Raw genomic sequence first — 25,782 nt, forward strand, 5'->3', positions numbered from 1 at the left:
GTACTGGGTAACTATGGTAACCAACACATGAGTGGGGTGAACCATTTAGTTATGCATGAATTTACTATTTTTCACGATTTTTTTGTCAAACTTTTAGATTTATATTTATGTTGCATAGTTACTACATATTTTATAGATCCATATTTATTGGTTTTTCCCTGGCTATAAATATAATTCCCCCCTTTACATATATAAATAGCATGTCTGCATATGAAAAAAAAACTATTTTCATTTCAGTTTCACAGGATTTCATATAACTGCCACAAAATCACGTAATATTTGCATGTGATGTTATAAGTTATCTCCCTTTGAATAAAATAACTGAATATTTAAATTTCTCTCTAAATTAGAAAACTTTGTATCTCAGTAAACACAAAAATGAAGTAATATTTTTAGATTTTAATGAATTCATTTCTATTATATTCTAGAATACATTAAAAAGCAGGGGGGGAAATGAATATTGAATACAGAGTTGTTTTTTTTTTAAATGGGGAACATAAAATCTCTATTTGAAATTTGGTCAATTTCTATTCAATTATAAAAAATCGTTTCATAAGAATGGTCCTATATATTTATAAAAATAGAATACTATAAATTGATAAAAAAATCTATGTACATGTGTTTGTCAGTTTTGCTTGATCTGTTTACATATACATATTTCACCTGTAAATAACCATCTTAAATGTTACCTTTTCAGATAAATGGTGAAAATCTATTAACTGTGCAGTACGACAGGGAAACTCACACAGAAAAAATAATGAAGAAAGACTTACAAGAGATTATAACTATCCAATATGACGACTCTGGACTTCCAACAAGTTTTTCTCCGGCCAATGGTCATCATGCCCTAAACATCACCTATCGTCAGGATGGACATATATCCCACTGGCAGTATGGTGAAATCAGAGAACAGAGGATATACAATGATGCTGGACTCCTACAGGAGAGGTTGTCCTCGTCAGGAGCACCTTATACCTTTAGATATAGATATGGACGTAGGGTTAGTTTACTATTAGTTTCCTTCCTTATTATAATGGTATGAATTTGGTTAGGACAGATATAGTATTTATAGTTACACCATAAGTAATAATGAAAATTCTCTTTTCTTACGATATACCATTCAAATTATCAAGACTTAAAGCAAAAGAAAATAAGCATTCATTGGATTAAATTATCCATACTCAACAAAAAGTTCTATGCATATTGTAGAATATTCTTAGAAAAAAACTCATGAAATACCTAGGTTGGAATGATTGTGTAACATTGATGAGTTATACCAATTTCAATGGACACAACATGGAATAACCTTCAATAGGTACACACAAGGCCAAAAGTTTGAAAGACTCAATACATTAATATTGAAAAAAAAGAAGCAAGAAATGACAAACACAGAACATTATCAACTGTTTAAAATCATCTTTGCTTCAAGATTTGAAGCTATATTTTAAATCCTAGTGCATGATCTATGAACTGAAAGTTGACAATCCAAATCTTTTATTTGTATACTACTGGGAGATTGGTATTCACTTTACAGACAGTCTACCAGCAGGTACTTGTACTTTAAAGTCAAGGCATACGTTATTTCTAATTTCTTTATTTTATAATTCTCACCCAAGAGATGTATAAAAACACAATTACTACCATGACAATAGGTAACATGTTCTACTTTCTGTTTTATTTACAGCCAACAGACATACTAATGCCAAGTGGTCTACAGTACTACCTAGAATATGATAACCAAGGCAATCTCAAGTTCTTACGTACACCAGGTCTGGGCAAACATTACTTTAACCAGATCACCTCCATTGGAGTACAGAGATATCTGTATCATATTCCAGAACTGGAGAACCCCTATATTGAGGAGTATGATGCCAATGGTAAGCTTCTCCAAGTTCTGTTCCCCAGCGAACAGAGGAAAGTGGTCTATAAGTACAATATGTATGCTCAGCCAGAACACGTCTACTTTGATGGAACAGATATTCATTTTGTGTATGATGACAATATCTCAAGGTTAAAAACAGCAGAAATAAAATGGAATTCTTACAATGCTATGGAACATTTTGAATATGCTGGAACTCTCTTCAGTCAGTATGGTATTGACTTTGCTATGGAGCGTAGTCTCAGTGCTGTTAGTACATATGCATATGATAATAATTTTAGACTTACTGAAATAAGGACTCGATTTGGTAAAAACTTTACTACCACTTGTAATATGGCTTATGACACTGACACAGGAAGATTAAAATCTCTCAAATCATTCAAATTTGATTGGCCTCTTGTTGATTCGGAAAGAATCAGTGACAGTCACATGACCATTACATCGGAATATGATAATTATAATCGTCTCCAAGCGATGAAGTATAAGTTTGGTGAGAAAGAGGCTCTTGAGTTTAGCGTTGGATATGATACTATGAATAGAATACATCACTGGAGTATGAGATTGCAGGAAGGTATGTCAAGTGATTACCAGTATGTCTACGATATCAACGGAAATGTTGTTGATATCTTATTGGATGGACAGTCCACATGGAGATATCGCTATGACAACAATGGAAACATCAATAAAATATCCGAGAGGGAAACTTATAGAATTTTGGAATATGATGTTGGTGATCGGCTAAAGAAATCTGGACCTTACCAATACAAATATGACAAAGATGGTTTTCTGATTCAACGGCATAATCAACAAATTACTTTCAACTCCAATGGACAGTTTATTGGAATATCCCAGAGATCGACGTTCAGGAGAATGTACATCTATGACACTCAAGGTAGATTGATCATGGAGGATAATAACTTTGGTGGCATTTTACAATTTTTCTACATGAACATTGAAAAACCATTGCTGATAACTCACTCTTATAACCATACTACCAGTGAACTGTCACAATACTTATACCATCCTAATGGAAAACTTATAGGAATGGAACGTAATAACATCTTCTATTATGTAGCAACAGACCCCATGGGATCCCCTCTGGTTATTTTTAACAAAGATGGTGGTATTGTTAAGAAAATGAGTTACGATCCTCTTGGGAAACTAGAATCTGATTCCAGTCCAGGATTCCAGTTTGTCTTTGGTTTCCAAGGAGGTATATACAGCCCTGTAACTGAGCTTGTGATGTTAAACAGTCGTGTGTATGACACTGCCACGGGTCATTGGATCTCTCCAGGGTATAGCCAAGTACTGAAAAACTTGAGAGACATTCCAGAAAACCCCCTTCTCACTAATAACTACAGGTTTATGGATCTTATAAATGTACATGTTCAGAGGAAAAACCTGCCAATTACATGTAAGTCATGAATTTAGATTTTAGTCACACACAATTGATATAGGCTTTTCATGGTATAGTAAAAAAAATTATTTGAATTTTCATTCAAAAAATATATACAATAGTTATGAAAATTGGAAATGTTTTAACAATTTTTAGCTGATTTATACTCTCACTGTCTATGTCAAATATCAATTACTTCAAACTTGCTGCTCTTCAATGAATTTTCTATTGTTTTCGCAAAAAATATTACCATGATGATGACAGAACAATAAAAAAAAATATATGAGAAACATCCATCCAAACTTGTACATTACAAGATAAGAGTTCTCCACTCAGACTGTACATTGACCTATAATGGTTTACTTTTTAAATTGCTATTTGGATGGAGGGTTGCGTCTCATTGGCACTCACTCCACATCTTCCTATATCTTGTTACATTTTAGATGAAGTATATTAATGACAACCTGATTGTAACTTGTGATCATTGAAAAAAAAACATCTTTAGAAGAACAAACTTCATCTTAAGCAGTGCAACAGTTCAAAACTCTCAATAGTTGATGATGACCTAATTGTATTATATGTGACAGACTTTTTATAAACTGAATGTTTTGTATAAACTTAATGTGAACATTGACAAAACTCACCCCAAATAAAAAAATAGATAATATTAAACTCTTATTGTATATTACAGCTATAACTAACTGGTTACTGATGTTAGGCTATGATGTCAGAAGTCTGGCGCCAGATATATCTTACAGCGGAGAGATTCGTCCTAAACAGAAACAAAACCAACATGTACTTCTTCCCATGTCGTCTGCTTTTGAGTGCACATTCTTACGTGACATGGATAGTCTTATTACAATGACAAATGTCCCTAAATCTAAAGTTTCTCCGTTACAGGAATCGGGAGATTTAGAGCCAGCTCCGTTACCGTTTATTTTTGGGAATGGTGTGATGCTTTCGTACCATGATGGTAAAGCTGTTGTGACTTTAAGTGATGATACGCCCATGTGGGCCAATCGGTTAGCGCTTGTATTAGTGAATTCATCGCAGATTGTTAATTTACGATTTAATATAAAAGGAAAAGATACACACTATTTAATCAAACCTGACCATGCTCAGGCAGACATTGATTTAAATACATTAGATATCAAAAGTGATGTTGTTCTGTTTGACAACAATATAAATGTGACTGTTCATCGGAATAAACATATAGATTTCCGACAAAATCCTAATCCTGAAACAGACATTCGCCTGAGAGGCAAACACTCCGTTATCAATATTAGATATGGCACAACAATAGATAAGGAGAGAAAAAGACTATTGAAGCATGCCAAGGAGAGGGCTGTTACACATGCCTGGGCACGAGAAAAGTGGATCTTACAGAATAACTTAAAATCTAAACATCAGTGGACGGAAGAAGAAAAACAGAGTATCTTAAACTTTGGATTTGCTCGTGGATACGAGGGACATTTTATCCGTAGATCAGAGGAATTCCCCGATTTGTCAGACGACTGTAACAACATCAGATTTGTGAAGAGTAATAGATAACATCATTGATTTCTATTATTACTTCTATGATGACATGGGTAATACTGGGCATGTGCAACAATCTGACTGAGATTTATATTGCTCAACTTAATTAGTGATCTGTGTAGAATGCAATTAGTTGGTACAATTTCATGAAATTTGATAGAAAGTAACAGTCTAAAATGGGAGAAAAAAATCTCATAAACAGTGAAAAATAGTTTATTTAATAATGGTTGTTGGTGCTAGGTGTGGTCATTTTAAACTTGGAAATTTGAACCAGTCTGCAAAATAAATATATACAAGACTGATTAACCTGAAGTCATATCTCTTAAGATTATAATGCAATGACTTCAACATCCATGATATCTGGCCAAAGAGTAATGTGTCAATAAATTAAAATATTTAAAATATTTTTTTTAAATATTTTATAAACCATTTCTTTTAAATCATTATAGCAAATAAACAAGTCAAAATTTGATTAACCTAAAGGTAAAAAATAAGTACGAACATATGATTATAGAGGAACCTAGAATGGAAATGTTTTCATTATTTTGTTCTGAAACTAAAAGACTTTCATGTTTCTCTATGTTTATATTCTGGTTCAAACTTTCCTTGTCTACATTATGTGTTTGTGAAATCAAAAATGAGTGTATATTCATTATATGTGAAATATATATGTGACAAATTAGGTGTAATATATTTATTGGTGTAAATATGTAAAGTTATTTACTGAATGCTATATAATCATACATACATATTGTAATGATAGAACTTAAAAAAGTTCAACATTTTTTTTTATATTCATCATTTAAAAAATGCAAAGTTAGTGTTAATTTAATGTATATGTTTAATGTTAACTGAAATCAAGGTTAATTAAGATATTGGCATTGGCAACTGATAAACAGGAAACTAGAATTTCAAGGTTATTTGAATTTTCAAGGACATTCATGATTTGTCTGTTTTATGTCCTGTTACTTTTTGTCTTAAAAACATTAACCAGAGGTAATAGATTCATAGTTGCATTAAAACAACCTTGAATTGACCTTGATTGAAAACATTGAATGTTTAAGATTTTAAAATTATAATATTGAAAAGAAGAGAACTTGATTACGTTAAAAGCATAGATTGCACAAACCTGAACATTCATCATTAAGCTCAAATCAACTTTTTATTGAGTTTGTTTCGAATTCTCAACAAGAATTTTATACTTGTTTCAACAGTAGATTATTGGAACAGTGTTATACATTACTTTTTATTTTGAGTATTTGAGAATTTAGAGCAAAATTTAGCTTTTTTATGCATGTAACTTTATGAATAAAATTTTAACCTGACATGAGATTTTTAGAAAAGTTTAGTAGTGCTATATTTTACACAATGACAGGTCATATTGTTTACTCTGTCTATTTTATATCTATTGATTTTAAACTAGTGTTACTAAAAACATCCATTGTTCAATTTAAATAACAAAGATCAGATTTGTGACTTTCAAAATTTAAATGTTTATTTTTTACATTATAAAGTTGAAACCTTTAAATTTTATACTGCACGATTTACATACAGTATAAAGTTACATAACAAGGTCAAAAATACACATCCTATTGACATACTTGTCATAGTTGTATAAGCTTCGTAATATTTTTGGTATTGGATGACCCAATTTCAAAAATCATGAATGATTTAGTGCATCTATAAATCTTAATAAAAGAGAAAAAGTTGATAAACAGGAGAAATTTCTCTTTAACCTTTGTATGTGCCATTGGAGTACGTTTAAGTACTGGTATGATAAAGTGATCTTGAATTAACCATTGAGAAAATTGCCTGATGTAATCTATATGTATATGTGTGTGACATATCAGGCTAATGTCTATAAATATTTATCTGTGTATTGTGTGCCAAACATAATTATATTGTTATTACTATTTGCAATAATTCTATGCTAGTCCCATCATAGTTATCTCCCCTTTTTGTTGACTAGAAAATAATTCCATAGTGATGTCAAATTATTGGAGGGGATTTCATGAAGTATGATGAAAATATTAATTTACATGATAACAGATTGTTAAGTATTATAGTTTAAAGATAAGTTCCTTCAGATCCAGTGATATTTCGTGAATACCCCTTTGTGTCTATTTCAATAATATTTGGGCTTAGTATGTGAAAATAAGATGCAAAATTCATCCAGTAAATATGTTGGGTAATTAGATGTTTTGCATCAATCTAGAATCATATGTAATTACATTGACCTTTGCAAGTTAGATATTTTTACACTAGATCTACAGTCTTTTTCTTTGTTTATTTTGTTTTAAGTTTTTTACCTATGCAATGTAAACAAACTTCAGCATTTCCCTATCAGTGCAATATTTTGTTGTTTTTAGACAATATTTTTAAAAGTGTTTTTTTTCTCCTCAATAACCATGATAACATTAACTCATTGCTTATTTCTATAACATCATTCACAAACAGAAAAGACAGCTATGAAAGCAATACATGACATTCAAATCCCTTTAAATATTTTGATAACCAATGAAACAGCTGAATTTTGTTGTTTTTTTGTACAAAAAAATAAAAAATTCTGAAGATTTTTTTTTATTTCAAAGTCTTTTTCTTTGTTTATCACTTCAAAGATTAATTTCATTATTAATTTTGAATAAAACACACCCGTATAAATTCATACACAACATATTTTATACAGTAAATAAACACACTATCATGGCGGATTATTTATTTATAGATTTATGACAATCAAACAATAAGCTTATTCCGTACTTAACATTTCAGTTAAAACATATATTTAAATATTTTCTGTAATGTTGTAGAGTAGAAATGAAATGCATGTTACATATTCATTCCTCATTATAATATGCAAATTACCAAGTGGAGATAACTCCTGCTAAGGTAAAAGTGTTAAATATCCATCTTGTCACTCATTATTCATTACTTACAATTAGATCATGAATCATAATGTCATATTGTACTGTTGCAAAATGATAAAAAAACATTTTTATTTCTAAAATGTAAATTGAAAAATTAAAAAACTATAGGAACAAAGAATTTATTTATATGCCATTTGACTGATTTGAACTTGACAGTTTGAGTGATGTAATGGCTACAAAAATCTTGGGTCGAAAAGGAGGTCATTTGATTGCTTCCATTGGAAACTCCAATATTTTGTTGACAGCATCTTTTAGAATGAATGTGCTTGGATGGGGCAACTTTTTATCTTGTTCATGTAAGTTTGTGGAAGGCCAGCTGAGTTTGAAAATATAGTTTGACATGGTGATCTTGTTTATTGCTGAATTCAGTCACATATAATTAAAAAAAAAAAATGAAAGTAAATGTAGTGAAGTATGAATGGTTTGTTTGCTAAGCACTTTTTATTAAGCTATTCAAAGACACAAACAGGAGGCAAATCATAACTTGAAATTACATGAAAAATAGTTCTCAAGAATAGATAAACAGGACTAATTACGATCATTCTGCTTGGAAAAAAAAATCCTATATACATTGCCTGTATGTACATGATACAAGCAGGCAATACATAGTATGTAACATCATGTAAAGATCATATAGATCATACAACTGTGAAGAGTATACTGTCAATATAGTATGTATGTACAGGTAAAATCAATATTGGATTTTCAAAATGCATGTATCAATATTTAATATGTTATTGGAAAAGTTTATGATGGTATTTTTTAACTGAACATTCACTAAAGTTAGTAACTGCAACAAAACATGTACAAATATAGGAAGATGTTGCATGAGTGCCAATGAGACAACTCTCCATCCAAGTAACAAATTATAAAAGAAAACCATTATAGGTCAAGGTACAGCCTTCAATACGGAGCCTTGGCTCACGGAACAGCAAGCCATAAAGGACCTAAAAAATTGCTAGTGTAAAATCATTCAAACAGGAAAACTAACAGTCTAATCTATATAAAAATGTTTGACAATATTTAAATAGATTAATTCTCTAAAAAAATAAGACATTATTTTGGTAGTGTATTTGGCTGGGTTTTTGTCGTGCCTGCCACTTTCGTCACAGAAAGCTTAAAAAGTTAAATCCCAAAAATACTGAACTTAGAGGAAAATCAATTCGGAAAGTCCATAATCACATGGCAAATCAAATAACAAAAAGCATAAAAAACGAACGGACAAGAACTGTCATATTCCTGATTTGGTATAGGCATTTTCAAATATAGAAAATGGTGGATTAAACCTGGTTTTATAGCGCTAACCATCTCACTTTGATGACAGTCTCATCAAATTCTGTTATATTTTCATTGATGCGTTTACTAAACAGACACAATAAATAAAATAGTCTAAATATGGGAACATCAGTCATCATCGTATAACAACAAAACTATAATAAACACATTTTATTCCGATGGTCATTACCGATGATTATTACCGATTTGTTATTACGCGTGAATAGCAATATGTCGATTAAAAAAAAAATCCAAAAATTACTTATGATTGAACTGTTACACAAGTGAAGAAGTCATTGGAAAGTAACATAGTTTATTTAAGTTGTCTTGTGAATATGGTGTTTTGCAGTCATGTTACGATATTTGAGACCTAGAGCTTCTTAAAAACACCATAGACATATCGGAATGACCAAAGACCTCGGTATTACTGTACACAGCTACATAAAGGTTAGATTTTCCCTCGCAAACTAAAGGTGTAAATGAAAAGGATCGTGCACAACCAAGACTTGCAAATGCAAAAAAAAACTATGGTACCGTGTGGAAGTAACTGTCACTCCAAGCCTTCATGCAAGAATGTAATAAACGATGAAAGTTAACTATGGCATCAATATTTAAATTGTACGTAGTATTTGAATTATAAAATAATAGATTGTCATGTAACCATCATTGTTTTTTAGTTTTTGTATTATTGAAACTTTTATAATGTAATTTTAAAAAAAATATACCTACATGATCCAAATACTCATATGGTCCGGCCCGTTAATAACCAAACGAGTATTATATAGATATAGGAAGATGTGGTGTGAGTGCCAATGAGACAACTCTCCATCCAAATAACAATTTAAAAATTAAACCATTATAGGTTAAAGTACGGCCTTCACACCGAACAACAAGCTATAAAGGGCCCCAAAATTACTAGTGTAAAACCATTCAAACGGGAAAACCAACGGTCTAATCTATATAAACAAAACGAGAAACGAGAAACACGTATATATTACATAAACAAACGACAACTACTGTACATCAGATTCCTGACTTAGGACAGGTGCAAACATTTGCAGCGGGATTAAACGTTTTAATGGGCCCAAACCTTCTCCCTTTTTCTGAAACAATAGCATAACATCACAACATATAAAAACATACGATAAAATATCAATTAGCAGACTTAACTCAATCAAAAAACGTATGATTACACAAAGAACGAATAAATTTGATCTGCGATATCTGAATACAAATGCACAGTTAATTAAATATTAGAGACAAACAGTCATGACCAAAAGGCTATCAAATAAATTCAAACACACTGAGAAATGTTTAACCAATCAATGTTCACTTTAGAAAAAAACCGGTTTTTTATAATCTTGAAGTTTATACAAATGTTGTAAGAATAAGTGAAAAATTGAAGATATTACAAATAATCAAAGCTGGTATACAGCCAAGATCCATATAAATAAAAAATGACAAAAAAGCATTATAAACAGTATCAACAGGTCGAATTAACAAGAAAATACGATTTGAGAGTACTCGCAGTTACTGACAGCTAGTTAAAAGCCAAAACCAATTAATAGTAAAAAATCATGCATCAGAGACTAAAATCGACTAAAACACATCACAGGGATTTAGTATTTTAACGTCATTAATAGTCAAAGAAGACATGACTTGTGCAATGCCAAAAATAAATGTATCGACAGGTAGTAGTATAGTGAAGAGCGACTTCTATAGAAATAAAAGTTAACGTGGCTGTGTCCCCTATACATCTCGCCTCAAAAGATAATGAAATTTAGTTATGTTTTAATTTGCTAATGACAAAATCAATATTAGTGCCAATGTGAACTATATTCAGAGATCTAATTACAATATTGGTACGATAACCCTTACTTATAAGTTTGTTCAAAGGTTCGATGAGTTTTCATATGGTCCGACCATACGCGTACGGTCGGACCATGTTACCTGTTACCTGTTACATATTCTGTACTTTCCACCTTTATCAGATGAACCACTTCAGTCGGAATATCCTCTTGAAGTGTAGAATCCCTTATATTCACTATTGGATTAAAAACATCTTCTTTATACACTTATATACACCGCCACCACACTTATTTAAAAGTATTCAAACTGTATATACAGTCATATTTTAAAATCTAAAACTTGATAGATTCATCCATTGTTATTTTGTACTTTATCTCACTCGAGTCTCTCTCCCCATCGATAGAATATATATACATCACATCTATCCACCAATCACATAGACTGTGAAACTTGTTCAGCTCAGCAAATGTCTAATTCACAATCCTTATACTTAAACATACTCATCAAATGCAAACTGTAAGTCCTAACCCTTACACTTACACATAGTATATACCCCTAACCAGAGAGCCTCATTACAGAATAAGTTTATTCTTAGACTTAAGGTAATGAACCATTACATTGTTATTTGTACTTAAGACTTAGCGCCAAATAAACATTTAAAATCTAAAAATAATACGTAAAGTTATTACCGATCATATAAGCGTTAAAAAGACCACTTAACTTTAACAATCAGTTTACATCTTTACTTATCATAATCATCTATACCACACTCAAATATATATGTCGCTTTAACTTGGAAAACTATATGAACAGTCTTTATAGTAACAAACTAGTTCTCTTCTGATGTAGACCAACACATAAGCTGCTTGACAGGCGCTCAATAGTTGTCCATAATTGTTTTAAAAACTGGAATTTTGTACAGTCCACTATTAATTGTAATAGATTATCTTCAAAGTTAAATAAGTCATCCACAAGAAGAGCATTTATCTTATCATTTAGTAGATTTCTTAGTAGCATAATGAATTTCCTTCTCACTCCTTCCAAAGAGTTACATTTTATAAGAAAGTGCATTAAGTCGTCAGATTGTTTAAAACACAGAGGGCATAAAGAACTTGTTCTATTTCCATTAAATTTTGCTCGATCAGCTTGAAGAGTGTAAGTCCCACTTATTATTTTGGCTTTGACACATGCTCTTTTAACGAATAAAAGTTCTGAACCACTACTCTCCCAGATATTATGAACTACACCAACTTTAAAGTTATCAACATTTAACATTTTCATAGATACTTTTGTCCTAGCTTCAAGAATTAAAATGTTTTTCCAATAGTCATTCACTGCGTTATAAACCAATTTTTTCCAAATATGCTTTTCTGGGACTAGATCCATTTACTCTATAGGGGATGGTAATTCATACATTTCTGTTAATTTTATAATTTGAATAAACCAGCTTTCAGAGTCTCTTGTTTTCAAAGCAAGCTGTCTTTGAGCGATACTGCGTTCAACTGACCCGTGATTATCTGCAATGTTACGAAATAGGGAAAGCATTTTTTTGTGAATTTCAGATTCTATAGGAAGCTGACCAGTCAAGACTAAAACAGCAGAATTCGCAGTGCGTGACGGCAGATGCTGGATTTATTTCAACAATTGTATATAATAAACAGATAGTTTTGCTATATCAGTTTTTGTTAATCGAATAATATCCAGGCCATACAGTAGCCTCGGAATGACAAAGCACTTTATCATGTGAACTGAGACCTTCGGATTTATCCCATTCGGGCCATAGAGACCAGCGCCCATCAATGCATATACTGTTTTACGAGCAGTTTGTATTCTATCTGGTACAACTTCTTTAACTCCAAATTTAGAATTTATGTCCCTTTTTATTCCTAAGTGGGTAGCATTAATTGGTGTATTTAACTTTTGGTCGTTCATATACCAGGAATGTTCTGACTTGTCTCCTATTTTCAATACACAAGATTTCTGTTCACTAATCGTTTATCTAAATTTATTTGCATGATCCATTTAAATATTAATCATAGTTTGTAGATCATATGGATCATTAGCTATCAATGTAACATCGTCTGCTACAGTTGGAGCACCACAGTATATTGAACCTATGTACGATCCAATTTTGTTTTCCTCATAGATTTTCAGTAAAGAGTTGATAAAAACTTTATACGCAGTTGGAGACCAAACCCCTCCTTGACGGACGCCTTGTTTTTTTTTTTAAACCCACGTGAATAATTTCCTTCCCATTTTACTTTTGTTGTAGTTAAGTCTTCATACCAAGCCCTAAATAATAACCAATTATCTCCAGATATGTTCATTTTATGCATTTCTCTAAATAGGCCAGCATGCCATACTATATCAAACGCTTTTTTAGCATCAGTTAATCCAATATATATGGGTAAACGTTTTTCTTTAGCTTCTATTCTTAGTTCAGTTACAACCAGCCCTTTCAGTGAACCCTTTTTGTAATCTACTTTGCTGATTTTTAATGGAGCTTTTGTTACGGGATAAATGTAGCTTTTCTATAGTTTTTCCAATAGCACTAGTTATAGTTATACGTCTATATGAATTTGGATCTTCTTTTGGTTTTCCTCCATTTTTAAACAGAGGACATCCTATCCCAATTTTTAAATTATTTGGGACAGCAACAGTTTTAAAAATTAAGTTTATCAATTTAGTTAGTATATTTATAACTGTCTGTCCTCCATATTTCAAGTGTTCTATGGTGAATTTATCAACATCTGGTGCTTTTCCATTTTTAAAAGATAAAATACATTTATTCAATTCGTACTCAGTCACTTCCTGAATCGGTTCTCTTGTACTTAAGAAAATATCAGTTAATATTTCAATGTCATTATTAACCAAATTAAAAAATTTACTATCGAATCTATCTTGCACAGATGGTGAGGCCAAATCTTCAAAGTATTCAGCCCAAGCTCCCAGAATGGAGGCTGAATTATTATACAGTCTATTATTAACCTTCAAAATTGAAGTTGTGGATGACCTTGAATTTCTATGCTTATTTACTAATGCGAAAAATTGTTTATCATTATTCTCATTTAATTCCATAATTTTGGTATACGTATTTTCTCTTTTCTCAGCAGCCAATCGTCTTTGGGCAGAACGAAGTTTTTTCTTTTGCACTTTCATTCGAATATAGTTAATGCTAGATTTATTATCTTTATTACCTTCCTTTTTCCATTTCCAATAGTGAAATTTACCCTCCTTAACAATTTCAGTCATTTCTGGGGTCCAATCCCTTTTTCTCTTAAATTGTTTTTTTCTTTTTGGGCATAGACTTTCAGCAGTAGTCACAATAATGTCAGAAAATTTTGTTAAAATGTTCTCTATATTTTCAGCAGTTTCAACCACAGCCACATCATTAAATTCAATTAATCTCTCTTTTAGTAAATTTTCATATTTTTGTTTATCAATTTTATCCCATTTTATACGTAAAGGTCTAGGATCGCTAGTGCTTATATCCATCCTATCAATACAACAGTTAATTGAAATCATAATTGGATCATGAGTGGATAGATTTTGAAATTCACGATTAAATGACAAATATTTCTTGACCATTGCACTAGTTTCAACAAAATAGTCAATTTGAGATTCATCTCTATTATTGAAGTGAAAAAACGTACTCTGCTTTTTGCAAGTGGAAGGTATTGACAGTCCATTTGATTTTAAGAATTCATCAAAGACAATGTCACGAGGTATTTTACGCTCATTTCTATGCAATGAGGCATTCATGTCACCTCCTATAATTATATCAGAAGTAGGTAGATATTTTTCTATCATTTCACTTAGCTCATCTAGTACAGATTTAAAATCTTCAATAGTGATATTTCCACCTCTAGTTGGCATATAGACACATATTAGCAAAAGTGGCTGTTTTATGTTGAGACGGATAGCTATTACTCTATTACATCCATCCGGTAAAAGTTCAACAAGATTTTGTAATTTTTTGTTAACACAAATTGCAACCCCAGCATGCCCCCTCCTCCTTTCATTTGGGTCACATGATAAGACATATCATCATCAAAGCATTTTACAAGACATAAAAAGTCAGTTAAAAATTCCTGTAAAGCTTGTTTTTCCCTATTATGTAACCAATGTTCCTGTAGCATAATTATATCAGCTCTTTTCTCTAGCATATATAGATACATATTATTAGATAAAAAAAACCTTCAATGTTAAAAGATAAAATGTTCAGCACGCTATCTATACTTATTTCATTATCCTGAGGCTCTTGTACATGTATATCCTTTCCTACATTTTTGTGGATTGACCCATTGTGGGCATCATTAAATTGTCTCTCTGTGTGCAACCCAACTTTTCCTGTTGAAGACGTTGGAACCTCGGCGGTACTTGTTTCATTTGCTTTCTTGGGGGTATATATATTTGCTCCGATTTCTCGTGAAATCTTTTCCTTGCTTGTGTTTGACATTTTGATTTCCCTCTGGAATGAATATTCCCTAAAAAATGATCACTATTGTTTGTTTGACCATTAACCACAGAATTGGTCTCATTTTCACTACCACTAGTATCAATGTGAAGACTATTGGGTTGGGATTCATCGTGCCGAAATGACATGCCCCCATTAAAATCTGCAAAATCATTCTGAAATTTACAGTGCTGGTTTTCACTATGTCTATCAAATTGAGACCTTTCATTTCTACTGTACTTATTAGCATTATTTTGCCTCCCTCTATTTTGCCTTTGTCGAGACCGTGTTGATTGATTATTGTTGTCAAATCTCAAGTCCAACAGTTTATCACTTCGATTACTTATTTTATTATCTTGTTTACAAATTTCCAATTCCATTTGCCTCATCCTCTGTTCAAGAAACCAACTTTTTAAGTTTTCTGATTCGGATTTATTACTATTATCACTAAAAGGGCTTTGCCTGTTAAAGTCCGCATTCACGCTTGAACTTTGTTTTTGTTTTTGAATTAACAAAGAGTGTTCTAAATCCCTAATGTCATTTTCCAGTTTTATAGCATACGCTCTACTTGCTGCAAGCTCTTTTTTCTGAGTGGACACTTCTGTTTGTAACTTATAAATTTGACTGTCCTTTTGCTTGATTCCTTTATCTTTATGAGTAATTTCTAATTTTAGAGAGATTATTTCTTCTTTTAAAATGTTAGAACCCATTTGTACGGAACTGTAGGAGCTATCACTTCTTGAATTATCCTTATTGATATCCTCATCATTTGTGGAATTATTATTAGAAAACAGTCTATTGTCTTTATGTATTATAGTAACACCAGAAACAACCGACCCCCGAGCCATGGGGTTAATATCAGCACTTGAGAGGGACGATCTTGGCATTTCTTCCCCCTTACTCGAGTCATTGCTTTTATCAGAGATAGACCCTCCTACTACACAATCAGCCTGCAAGGCTCTCAACTGTTTGCAGCTTATACAGATATACTCTGCTGTTAAGTCATTTTCAATTACATGAATGTCACTTAGACCAAGTTTTTCACAGCTATAATGGACCCATACATTACATATGTCACACTCTACTGCCTTTGAGTCATTTCCACAGACCTTCTTTCATGTTGGACATAAAATGTCACTTTGAATAGTTTTTAGCTTAATATTAGAACAGGTCCCCACTGTCTGTTGTTTAGAACTAACCACTGAAATCTTACTTAAACTTTGTAACCCTTGCTCATCTTTACTTGCTGTGTCCAGATTACTTTGTTGCGTGTTATCTAAAAACATTTTACAATATTCCCTGATTTGATTATTTATAAGACTAAATTTGGAGTTACGGTCAAGAATACACAATATGTCCCCGAGAGCAGTGGTTATAAATTCCTTTATATATGATTGGTTGCCATTCAGAAGGACTTTGGTTGTGGTGTTAAAAAAGTTCAAAACAAATAATTTAGTGCTTCCATTATGGATCGCCAGTGATTCAGATACAATGGCACCTAATTTATCCTTAGTCTCAGTCTTATTTATCTTCAGACCAGTGTTATTTACAACAGACTGTGTTATAACTTTGAATTCTTCATAAGCAGCAGCAGAGAAGATAAGGACCAGATTACCTGGACTTATTTCAGTTTTTACTGTATACAACCGTTCGGCAGCATCAAGCTTCTTGCTAACAGCCTTTCTTTTATTTAATTCATAATCAACAGTTTTTTCATTTATACTACTATTACTACTAGACTTCTTGTTTTTTGTTGCAGTATTAGATACAGTTTTACAGGGAGTAAACATTACTTTCTTTCCTTTAACTCGATCACTTCTTCTTCTGGCAATTTCCATTTTACCCAAAAAAGAATTTAATAAGTGTGGTAATAGATTTACACAAAAATATTTTTGAGCAAAAATAACTTATCTGCTAACATGTGCTAATCAAGGACAGTTTAAAAATTAAAAACTGAATATAAAACACTTTATAGTAACACTAACTTAAAAGTACTGGCTTAAAATTTAATTCAAGTGTTTTAAAAGGTAAAATGAAAGACCTTACTACATACAATAAAATCTAAAAAATTTATCAAGCGATAAAAGGTGAAATGAAGAATGAGAACGAGTACACAGACTGTGAAACTTCTCGATTTGGATAAAATAATGAACAATAAAAGTTCGTTAAAAGTTCATTAAAATTCTGTAAACATTAACAACACATTGTTCTTGTGTTTCCCGGGAAAGGAGAGATAATTTCAGGTGAAGTATTGACTTAACACCTTTGCTTTAAATTTTTGAAATTTTTTCCAAGATGGCGCTTGGTGACGCTATGTTACCTGTCCTTCACTCGCAAAGAATTTTCTGCTAAAACCACTATTAAATGACAATAAATTGTCAAATACTTGCACTAGTGTTTGAGTAATGACACAATCAACTAATAAGTGGGTGCGGGTAAGTGTAGGCGACAGAATAGGTCAGCTCAGAAAACACGTCCACCTTCCTCCACGTCCGGTGTAATCCGCCATGTTGTTTACATCTATGGTCGGACCATATGAGTATACGCATATGGTCATGACCATACGCGTATGGTCCAAATACTCATATGGTCCGGAACATACTCAACTTTCTAAAGCGTGAGGTATGCAGTGACGGGTAGCCTTTTATCGTAGGAAATCTTACTTTATATTTAAATGGGGAAAACAGTTCGCGAGACTGAATTTTCGCTGTTTTTTTCCTGCAGTTCCACAGCATGCTTTTTTTATAAGTTTTCAGCTAAGGTTTCTATTTGCCTAGATACAATATCAATGTGTTTAATTTCTTTCTTTCGAAATTCTTTTAGTGCGAAATTAATAGAAAGGTAAATTATGCTAGTTTTTGAATAATTTGTTTCATGACTTAAATTAGCTAGCACATTGATATGATTCATAATTTCATTATAATACTAGTATAAAAAAAGAAGATGTCACGGGTATTATTGCCAATGAGACAACTATCCACAAAAGGTCAAAAGGACACAAACATTGACAACTATAGGTCACCGTACGGCCTTCAACAATGAGCAAAGCCCATACCGCATAGTCAGCTATAAAAGGCCCCGATAAGACAATGTAAAACAATTCAAACGAGAAAACTAACGGCCTTATTTATGTAAAAAAAAATGAACGAAAAACAAATATGTAACACATAAACAAACGACAACCACTGAATATACAGGCTATAAGCCTGGTTGCAGACATAATTTCAACCAAACATTTTCATATCGTGTTTATAATTTTTTGTTGTTAAAGTAATTATAATGAAAGAAGATATTCGTTGAATCAATTTTTGGCAGTACTTGGAAGAAGTTTTTCTGAGAATTGATATGATGCTTCATATAAATAAATCTTTAGTCAACTTAGATCACATACAGTTACGTCTATCATAATACAATGGTTGTTTTTTTGGTGTGCTTCGCTGTTATAATTTCATTAGCAGGGACAGAGAAGTGTTCCTTGGAAGATACCTTATGCAGTTTGTGTGGTAAACGTCAAGTGTCCAACGAGCATCCTGACCTAACAGCACTGTGGAAAGCTATAAAGATTAACAAAAAAGACATCGTTGCACAAAAGAAAGAAATTCAAGGTATGACAATTTATTCATGTTACTCTTATCTTTCATGGATATCTTTTTTTTTAATTTGTTAGGTCTTAATCATCAAGTATTTCCTGCCGGCAGACAATTTTAAGAATAACAAAATTAAATGTGGTTGGATGGTCAAACTTGTTGCATTTTATTAATGTTTAAACTGATTGAATTTGACAGATTCTAAATTAGTTTCGTAGTTTAAAGGCTACGTACTCTTTCATTAAGGATTTTATTTACAGGGAATGGTCTGCTCAACTGAGGTTATGTCGTCCTTTTGCAAAAAATATAAAATCGAAACTAGTGTGAGTTATTTAAAGCTGTACTATTATTCTTTGTTGACATATTTCTTATTTGAAACTGTGTGCAGGCCTAGTATGGAGCATGATTTGAAACATTTTTGTATTGCATTATAATATATGACAATATGCAAGTATGTTATGGAAAACTCGAATTTAAAACGAAAAACCCTTTAATGGTATTTATTGTTTAACAAGACAGTATGATTCACTGATTTTTCAACTTCCTAGCTTCAGCTTTAAGTTCGGTCAAGATTAATGCGGCTACGGAATGATATTCCCCTTCTGTTAATCCTTTTTTTCAAACGACTTTTTTTTTCTCTCCATTGACATTAACATGTTTTTATAAATTACAAAAAATTGTCAACTACTTTCCCAATTGTACAAGTCTAGAATTGTTATTTTACGATACAAGTTGTGCACATCCCTTGGTTTGCCAAACTTTACAGATCAGACCGAAGGTTAAAGTTTACTTATTTTATTAACAATAATTTTAACAACAGGTTGACCTCCATATTTTAGAAGTTCAACAGTAATCACTTATTCATTCGCTGCTTTTCCTTTTTAAACAATTAAAAGACATTATAATTTTTTTCATCCTCAGAGAAAAATTCCATTGTTTTTTCTTTTAGTGTTCAGAATAGGTCCTGTAATATTCGAACACCATCTTCTACTAATTGTTTACTGAGACTACTATTAGTAGTCTCAGTTGTTTATAACAATTGTCAAAAACCTCTTTTATATTAAACGAGGTTGATAGTTCTTGAAAAAAGTCAGCCCAAGTATAGTTATAACTACACAGTCATAAAGATCTTGTCAGTATATCTCAGTATAGATGTTGGTGCATAGTTATGGCCCCGTTAACGTTTTATTAGCTTACACTCTTTTAGTACAATTGTCTCTGATTGGTTTCCCTAAGCTCCATTATGTTGGTGAAATTGTCACGACGCTAAGATGCTTCAGACTGTCTTTGAGCAGATGTTGAAGATCCTTCTTTTTTCATTTTTTTCATCTCAATAAAATGTTTGTTTTCTTTGCTTTTAGGTCACCCAGCTCGTTTCCATTTCTAAAACAGTGCTTTTCTTTTCGAATAAAATTAACAATTGGTTCAGGCGAAACTCTATCTTTCCTACAAGTACGTGTTCCAGATTTGTATTTCGGTGGGAGAAACTCTCTTGATGTGTCAGTAACCTATCGCACATATTACTTATATAGTTATCAATTGATTTGAACCACAGGCGCTTGGGAAGTATATGATACAAACTTTTTGTTGTTGATTAAAATATTCAATTTTCTATATTTATAATAGATATAGGAAGATGTGGTGTGAGTGCCAATGAGACAACTCTCCATCCAAATAACAATTTAAAAATTAAACCATTAATGCATATCTATCACTTCTGTGCATGTCTCACCTAGTTTCGAGTGATTTAAACGACTTAGTGAAAAAACAAATTTTACTATTTAGTATGGATAGTAAAATTTGGTATTTTCACTAAGTTTTTCACATATAGTGATAGATATGCATTATAAATATAGAAGATTGAATATTTTAATCAACAAACAAAAAATAATAAAAATGTATCATATACCCAAGCGCCTGTGATTTGAACTTTTAGTTTATGGATCTCATTTCTTTCATATTCTTCGGTGTCGATTTTATTCCAGTCAATTTTCCGCATACACTAGTAAACTGATGATCCGTCGACTTAAAAATTATCTTTGGCTCAGAATATAAAACAAGATAAATAAAACTTTTATTTTGGCCGAAAACTACTGTACAAGTTCATTTAACAAATAATTTATACACATACATGACATAGAGTATACACAATTGCGGGCCCTACAAAAATAAACCGTCCGGGTCTAACACAACACCCGACAAAATTCAGTTTTCCAACAAGCGATTGAATTTCACGCTTAGAGGCGAAATCTTTTCCTACCCACTCCAATAAAATTAAATCTATCTCTGTTAATCTTTCAATAGAAATTTCTAAAGTCATTTAAACTGAGTCACAAATAATTCCTAAAAACTCCATTCTAGTTGAAGGACCCACAGCTTTATGTTCGGACACAAGAAGCTAACACATTTTGTAATTCTAAAAAGGCTTTTGCAGACAATTCTGGACTTTCTACCCCGGCAAAGTCATCTAAATAGTTTATGATATCAAACCCTAAAGAGCTATAAATATAAGCAATAGCGTTTGTCAATCTTTGACATATTTGTGCAGCTGATCTGAAGCCCATAGACAGCACAATATCAAAAAATATATGTCCATTCCAAGCAAATCCTACTAAAAAGGTATCTCCAATATCAATTGGAATTTGTCTGTAAGCCCGGGCAAGATCCCGTTTGAAAAGATGAGATCCACTTCCCTTTTTCTTTATTAACAAAACTAAATCATCTACTCTTGGGTATGTTAAAGAAACTGGTTCACCTAAATAATTATCTTTATCTATAAATTCATTTACACCAGTTCCACCAGCCGAACTTAAGTCTAGAATGATCCTTCTTTCCGTTGAATCCTTTTTAGGAACCGTATTCAATGGAGATAAAATAATACCATGATCAAATGGATTCACATGAAAAGGGCCAATAATTGCCCCCTTAGTAAGTTCTTTTACCAAATATTTCTCCATATCATTGGGAAACTCTACTGCCCCACGATGATTTTTAACTTGTAACACATCTTTTTGAACCTTAAAATCTCGTAATAAACTTATAGATTCCTTATTTCGGTGAAATCCAATTGGAAATTCAAATTCTAACAATTTACAAATTTCTCTGTCCGAATAATCACTAAGCATCAATTTAAAATAATCCACATTTATTTTTGATAGTGTTTTTATTTTACAGTCTTCAAAATTCAATTTTGACGATTTAAAAACTAAATTGTGATCATGTAAAAGCTTGCCAGTTTTCAAAACATCATATTTACCCTCATATACTAATTTACAAAGATCGTTTTTACAAGCTTCAGAACTATCGTTCTCTTTTTTATTACCACTGTTCTTTGATAAACATTTCATATTAGAGTTATCTCTCTTCAAGCTGTCTTTCATGTATTGAGGATAAAAGATCTCCGCATCAGGATCAAGCTTTTTAATACGATCTAGTCAAACAGGAAAATTAGGACAAGTATTAGAACATTCTGGATGATTTAACTTTTTATTATCCTTTTTCCAGCAAACTGCACAAATGTGTAAGACAGTCTTATATTGACCTTTGAAATTAATTTGATGCGGCGTGGATTTTGACGTACACCGTGTTCTATTATATAATGTACAAAACCAAATACTTTCTTCCTTTTTTGTGAAATCGGATTTAAATGTCTTACTACCAGAAGAGCTCTCCGACTTAGATAAAATGTAAGGACTTAAAACCGGAACTTCAATACACGTAGGGTCATCTTTCCAAGATTTTTGACCCAATTCTATTTTACGTAGCCATGCTGCATAAAAGGCGAGAAGACCTTTCCAAGCATAAATATTACTATAAGTAATTTTCTTTAAAAGATTTAATCCACCCGATTTCTCTGTTTCAGAAATACCATGACTTGTGATAATTTCAAGCTCTCCCGCGGTAAACAGTTTAATGTCTAAACTTTTAAAGGAAGTTGATTCATTTACATACTCATATTGTAGAGCGGAATGAGGCCATACCAATTGATTCTTGACTTTATCAGACGACTTACTCTGAATACCAGATTTAATTTTTCTTTTCCTACGCTTATTCTTTTTCTTTTCACACTCAGAATCATCTTCCGAATCTTCCGAATCGGTCGAACTATCCGAAACAGCAATCAACAAACAAAAAATAATAAAAATGTATCATATACCCAAGCGCCTGTGATTTGAACTTTTAGTTTATGGATCTCATTTCTTTCATATTCTTCGGTGTCGATTTTATTCCAGTCAATTTTCCGAATACACTAGTAAACTGATGATCCGTCGACTTAAACATAGTATTTTCCATAGGAACGCTAATAGCAATTGAATCATGTGTAGATGTGTTATTCAGCTCTTTTGTCAGTGCATTATAGAATGTGACAATATTTGTATTAAGAAGAAAGTACATTTTGTACATGTAGATAATTTGTGAAGAGTGAAGAAAAAATGTCTCTTGCTTTTTACAAAAAAATAGGTAAAAGAGAGATTATGTTCATAAGCCAATAGCCTAAAGTCAATATATCTAGTAATGCTACTGCTACGATTGAGTGAAGCGTTCATATCTCCTCTACGAAAATTGTGTTCGAGTTGTTGAATAATTTCGGAGAGCTAATTTAATATTGCTTGGTAGTCATCTCTTGAATACCCCTTGTTGGTAGTTCTGCACACAAAAGTATTAGTTTTGCTATTTTAAATAAAACCACAATATTTCTATTTGTCTATTTCAAAATGTCTTTAATAATTGGTCCTAAAGTTTTTCTATACATAATTGATAAACAATGAGTGTATTTATTCGTTTGCCCTTCATTTCTGTAGATTTGAAAGAGAGCCATAGTCATGTAGCTTTTTTTGCTTACATGAGCAATAACTGGAAACAACTTTCTAAACACAAAAGACTTGTTTATGATGTAGTAGATTTGAACAATGGGAACGGATATAACAAAGCCAATGGCGAGTTTACAGCTCCAACTAGTGGTCTGTATGTGTTTCACGTGTCTACTGGTGCCGTTGATAAATCACATGCGTCCGTTGAATTGATAGTGCAAGGTAAAATCAGAAACATCGGCTGGGCTGATTCTATGGATCACAATGACAGAACCTTTGTCACCTCAGTAACCCCTCTACAGCTGAACAAAGGTGATGTTGTATACACAAGAATTGGAAATGGTTATGGTGGAAACTATATAGAGAGTAATACTTACATCAGGACGAGCTTCTCTGGAGTAAAGATCAATTGAAAAGATTAATAAATTGATTTTATTATCTAAAACTGTTTTATTTTTTTATTTGAATTGATGGGATAAATAGCGTATAGGTTGGACCAATAAATAAAGCCACTATATACGAATAAGGGGGATCAACTACGGCCCCATCGCGATCTTGTTAATGTGACAGATGTTATCATCGCCTTCTAGTATACCAAGATTTATTGACATAAGAACATCATAGCACGAATTGAAAAATATAACAAAGTTAAAGACACTATCTTCAACAAATGACACGTGTTGTTCCTAAAACATGTTGTGATACATTTAATTGCGACAGTTCTGTTATCAAAACAAATCAAAGGTTAATAGAGAAATCAGAGACAAAGTTCCTGACGTTAGATGAAAACATAAACAAACTTAAGATTTGATTAATCTCTCTATAGTGACCAACCCCGCTTGTTAAATAGAAATAATACTTGATTATGTAAAACCTAATTTTGTCTTTTCAAAAGCCGTTAATAGGGGTCATGCAACTCACGGAAAGGTCAAATATCTATGAACAAAATGTAACAGAGTTGAGCATCAATGTCCCAATCGTTTTTCGCTATTGAAAAGTTCTGTAAGTAAAATAGTTTAGGGATATCTCATAACATGAAGTAAGGTCAAGGTCAACTCTCGAGATTTTTTTAAACACAATTACACTACATTGGACATAACCTTGACATTAGACCTTCTGGCTTTGTTATGTTCATTAGTCCAAGATGTCATCATTAAACATTCATTGGTACTATAGACCTTTGGGTTAAGAGTTCAAGCTAATTTTGACGTTTCAGAAACTGTTAATGTGAGTAATGCACCTTAAAGAAAGAGAGGTTAAATCTCTTCGGTCAAAATGTAACACGGTTATGCCTTACTGATCTTAACATTAACTACTAATATTCAGAGCTTTTGTAAGTGTAATGAGTTTTGAGTTTATCCCATAACAAGGGGTTATGTCGTAAGTTAAGGACAACAAACTAATTTAATCTTGAGGTATTTTCTAGTATTATACATGAGTTGGATCATTTGATACCGTCCGATATACGTTTCTTCATAAATGAAAAATTAATGGTGTCTGAAATATCATAGATAATTTACTACTTCCGCTTAATAAAATATCACTTCTGGTGAGCATGGTGGTTCCAGTCTCTAATCACAGCTTTATGCATACTTATTCCGAATATGTATTGGAATGAAAATCATTATAGCTGAACGTACTGACTTGAACACGGAGTAGTTGCGCACACACAACAGTGAGTTAGAGGGCCTAGTGTAAAACCATTCAAACGGGAAAAACAACGATCTAAACTATATAAAAAAAACCGAGAAACTCTTATCAGCCACATCAACAAAGGACAACTACAAAACATCAGGTTCCTGACGTATGACAGCAGTTGCAAACAAATGCAGAGGGTTTAAACGTTTTAATATGTACAAATCTTCACTCTACCCGAAACAATAGTATAACATAAAGATACTTTATGAAATATCAATTGAAATGGCTTAACCAAATCAAAAGACATATACACACAAGTGAACATACACTGAACGACTGTTTTAAATCGATAAAATAAGTGGTGAATAAAAAAAAAGACAACAGTAGTATACTGCTGATAAAAGTTAAATAATGACAATAAGTAAACCGTAGCTCACACAAATAACCTTACCCCCAACTAGGAAAAAA

At 32.0% G+C, this 25,782-nt stretch overlaps 3 protein-coding genes across 17 annotated transcripts in view; 2 read left to right on the forward strand and 1 right to left on the reverse strand.

The window, feature by feature from the left end:
* The window catches only part of LOC134697202 (teneurin-m-like), a 141,050-nt gene extending 133,663 nt beyond the window's left edge, over nucleotides 1–7,387 (forward strand). For all 15 annotated transcript variants that reach the window (XM_063559307.1, XM_063559296.1, XM_063559306.1 and 12 more), the window contains 3 exons: nucleotides 698–1,000; nucleotides 1,685–3,293; nucleotides 3,967–7,387. In XM_063559307.1, the coding sequence (XP_063415377.1) occupies nucleotides 698–1,000; nucleotides 1,685–3,293; nucleotides 3,967–4,826 (2,772 nt within the window). In that variant the 3' untranslated portion in view covers nucleotides 4,827–7,387. The remainder of the gene's footprint in view (nucleotides 1–697; nucleotides 1,001–1,684; nucleotides 3,294–3,966) is intronic.
* Nucleotides 7,388–13,261: 5,874 nt separating this feature from the next.
* LOC134696951 (uncharacterized) lies at nucleotides 13,262–14,698 on the reverse strand. The gene has a single exon (XM_063558920.1). The coding sequence runs from the start codon at nucleotides 14,696–14,698 to the stop codon at nucleotides 13,262–13,264; it is 1,437 nt and encodes a 478-aa protein (XP_063414990.1).
* A 3,982-nt stretch (nucleotides 14,699–18,680) lies between these two features.
* Nucleotides 18,681–24,089, forward strand: LOC134696771 (C1q-related factor-like). Its single transcript, XM_063558719.1, has 2 exons — nucleotides 18,681–18,883; nucleotides 23,668–24,089. Exons 1-2 carry the CDS (start codon nucleotides 18,691–18,693, stop codon nucleotides 24,087–24,089), a joined length of 615 nt encoding a protein of 204 aa, XP_063414789.1. The 5' UTR covers nucleotides 18,681–18,690.
* The last annotated feature ends 1,693 nt before the right edge of the window (nucleotides 24,090–25,782 follow it).

The sequence above is a fragment of the Mytilus trossulus genome, chromosome 14, assembly GCF_036588685.1.
Source record: "Mytilus trossulus isolate FHL-02 chromosome 14, PNRI_Mtr1.1.1.hap1, whole genome shotgun sequence".
In the NCBI taxonomy this organism is placed as follows: Eukaryota; Metazoa; Mollusca; class Bivalvia; order Mytilida; family Mytilidae; genus Mytilus; species Mytilus trossulus.

Coding starts and splice junctions, on each gene's coding strand:
- LOC134696951 (XM_063558920.1), bottom strand. CDS start 14,698: ATGCCAACTAGAGGTGGAAATATCACTATTGAAGATTTTAAATCTGTA.
- LOC134696771 (XM_063558719.1), top strand. CDS start 18,691: ATGGTTGTTTTTTTGGTGTGCTTCGCTGTTATAATTTCATTAGCAGGG. Junction 18,884..23,667: donor ACAAAAGAAAGAAATTCAAG/GTATGACAATTT, acceptor TCATTTCTGTAG/ATTTGAAAGAGAGCCATAGT.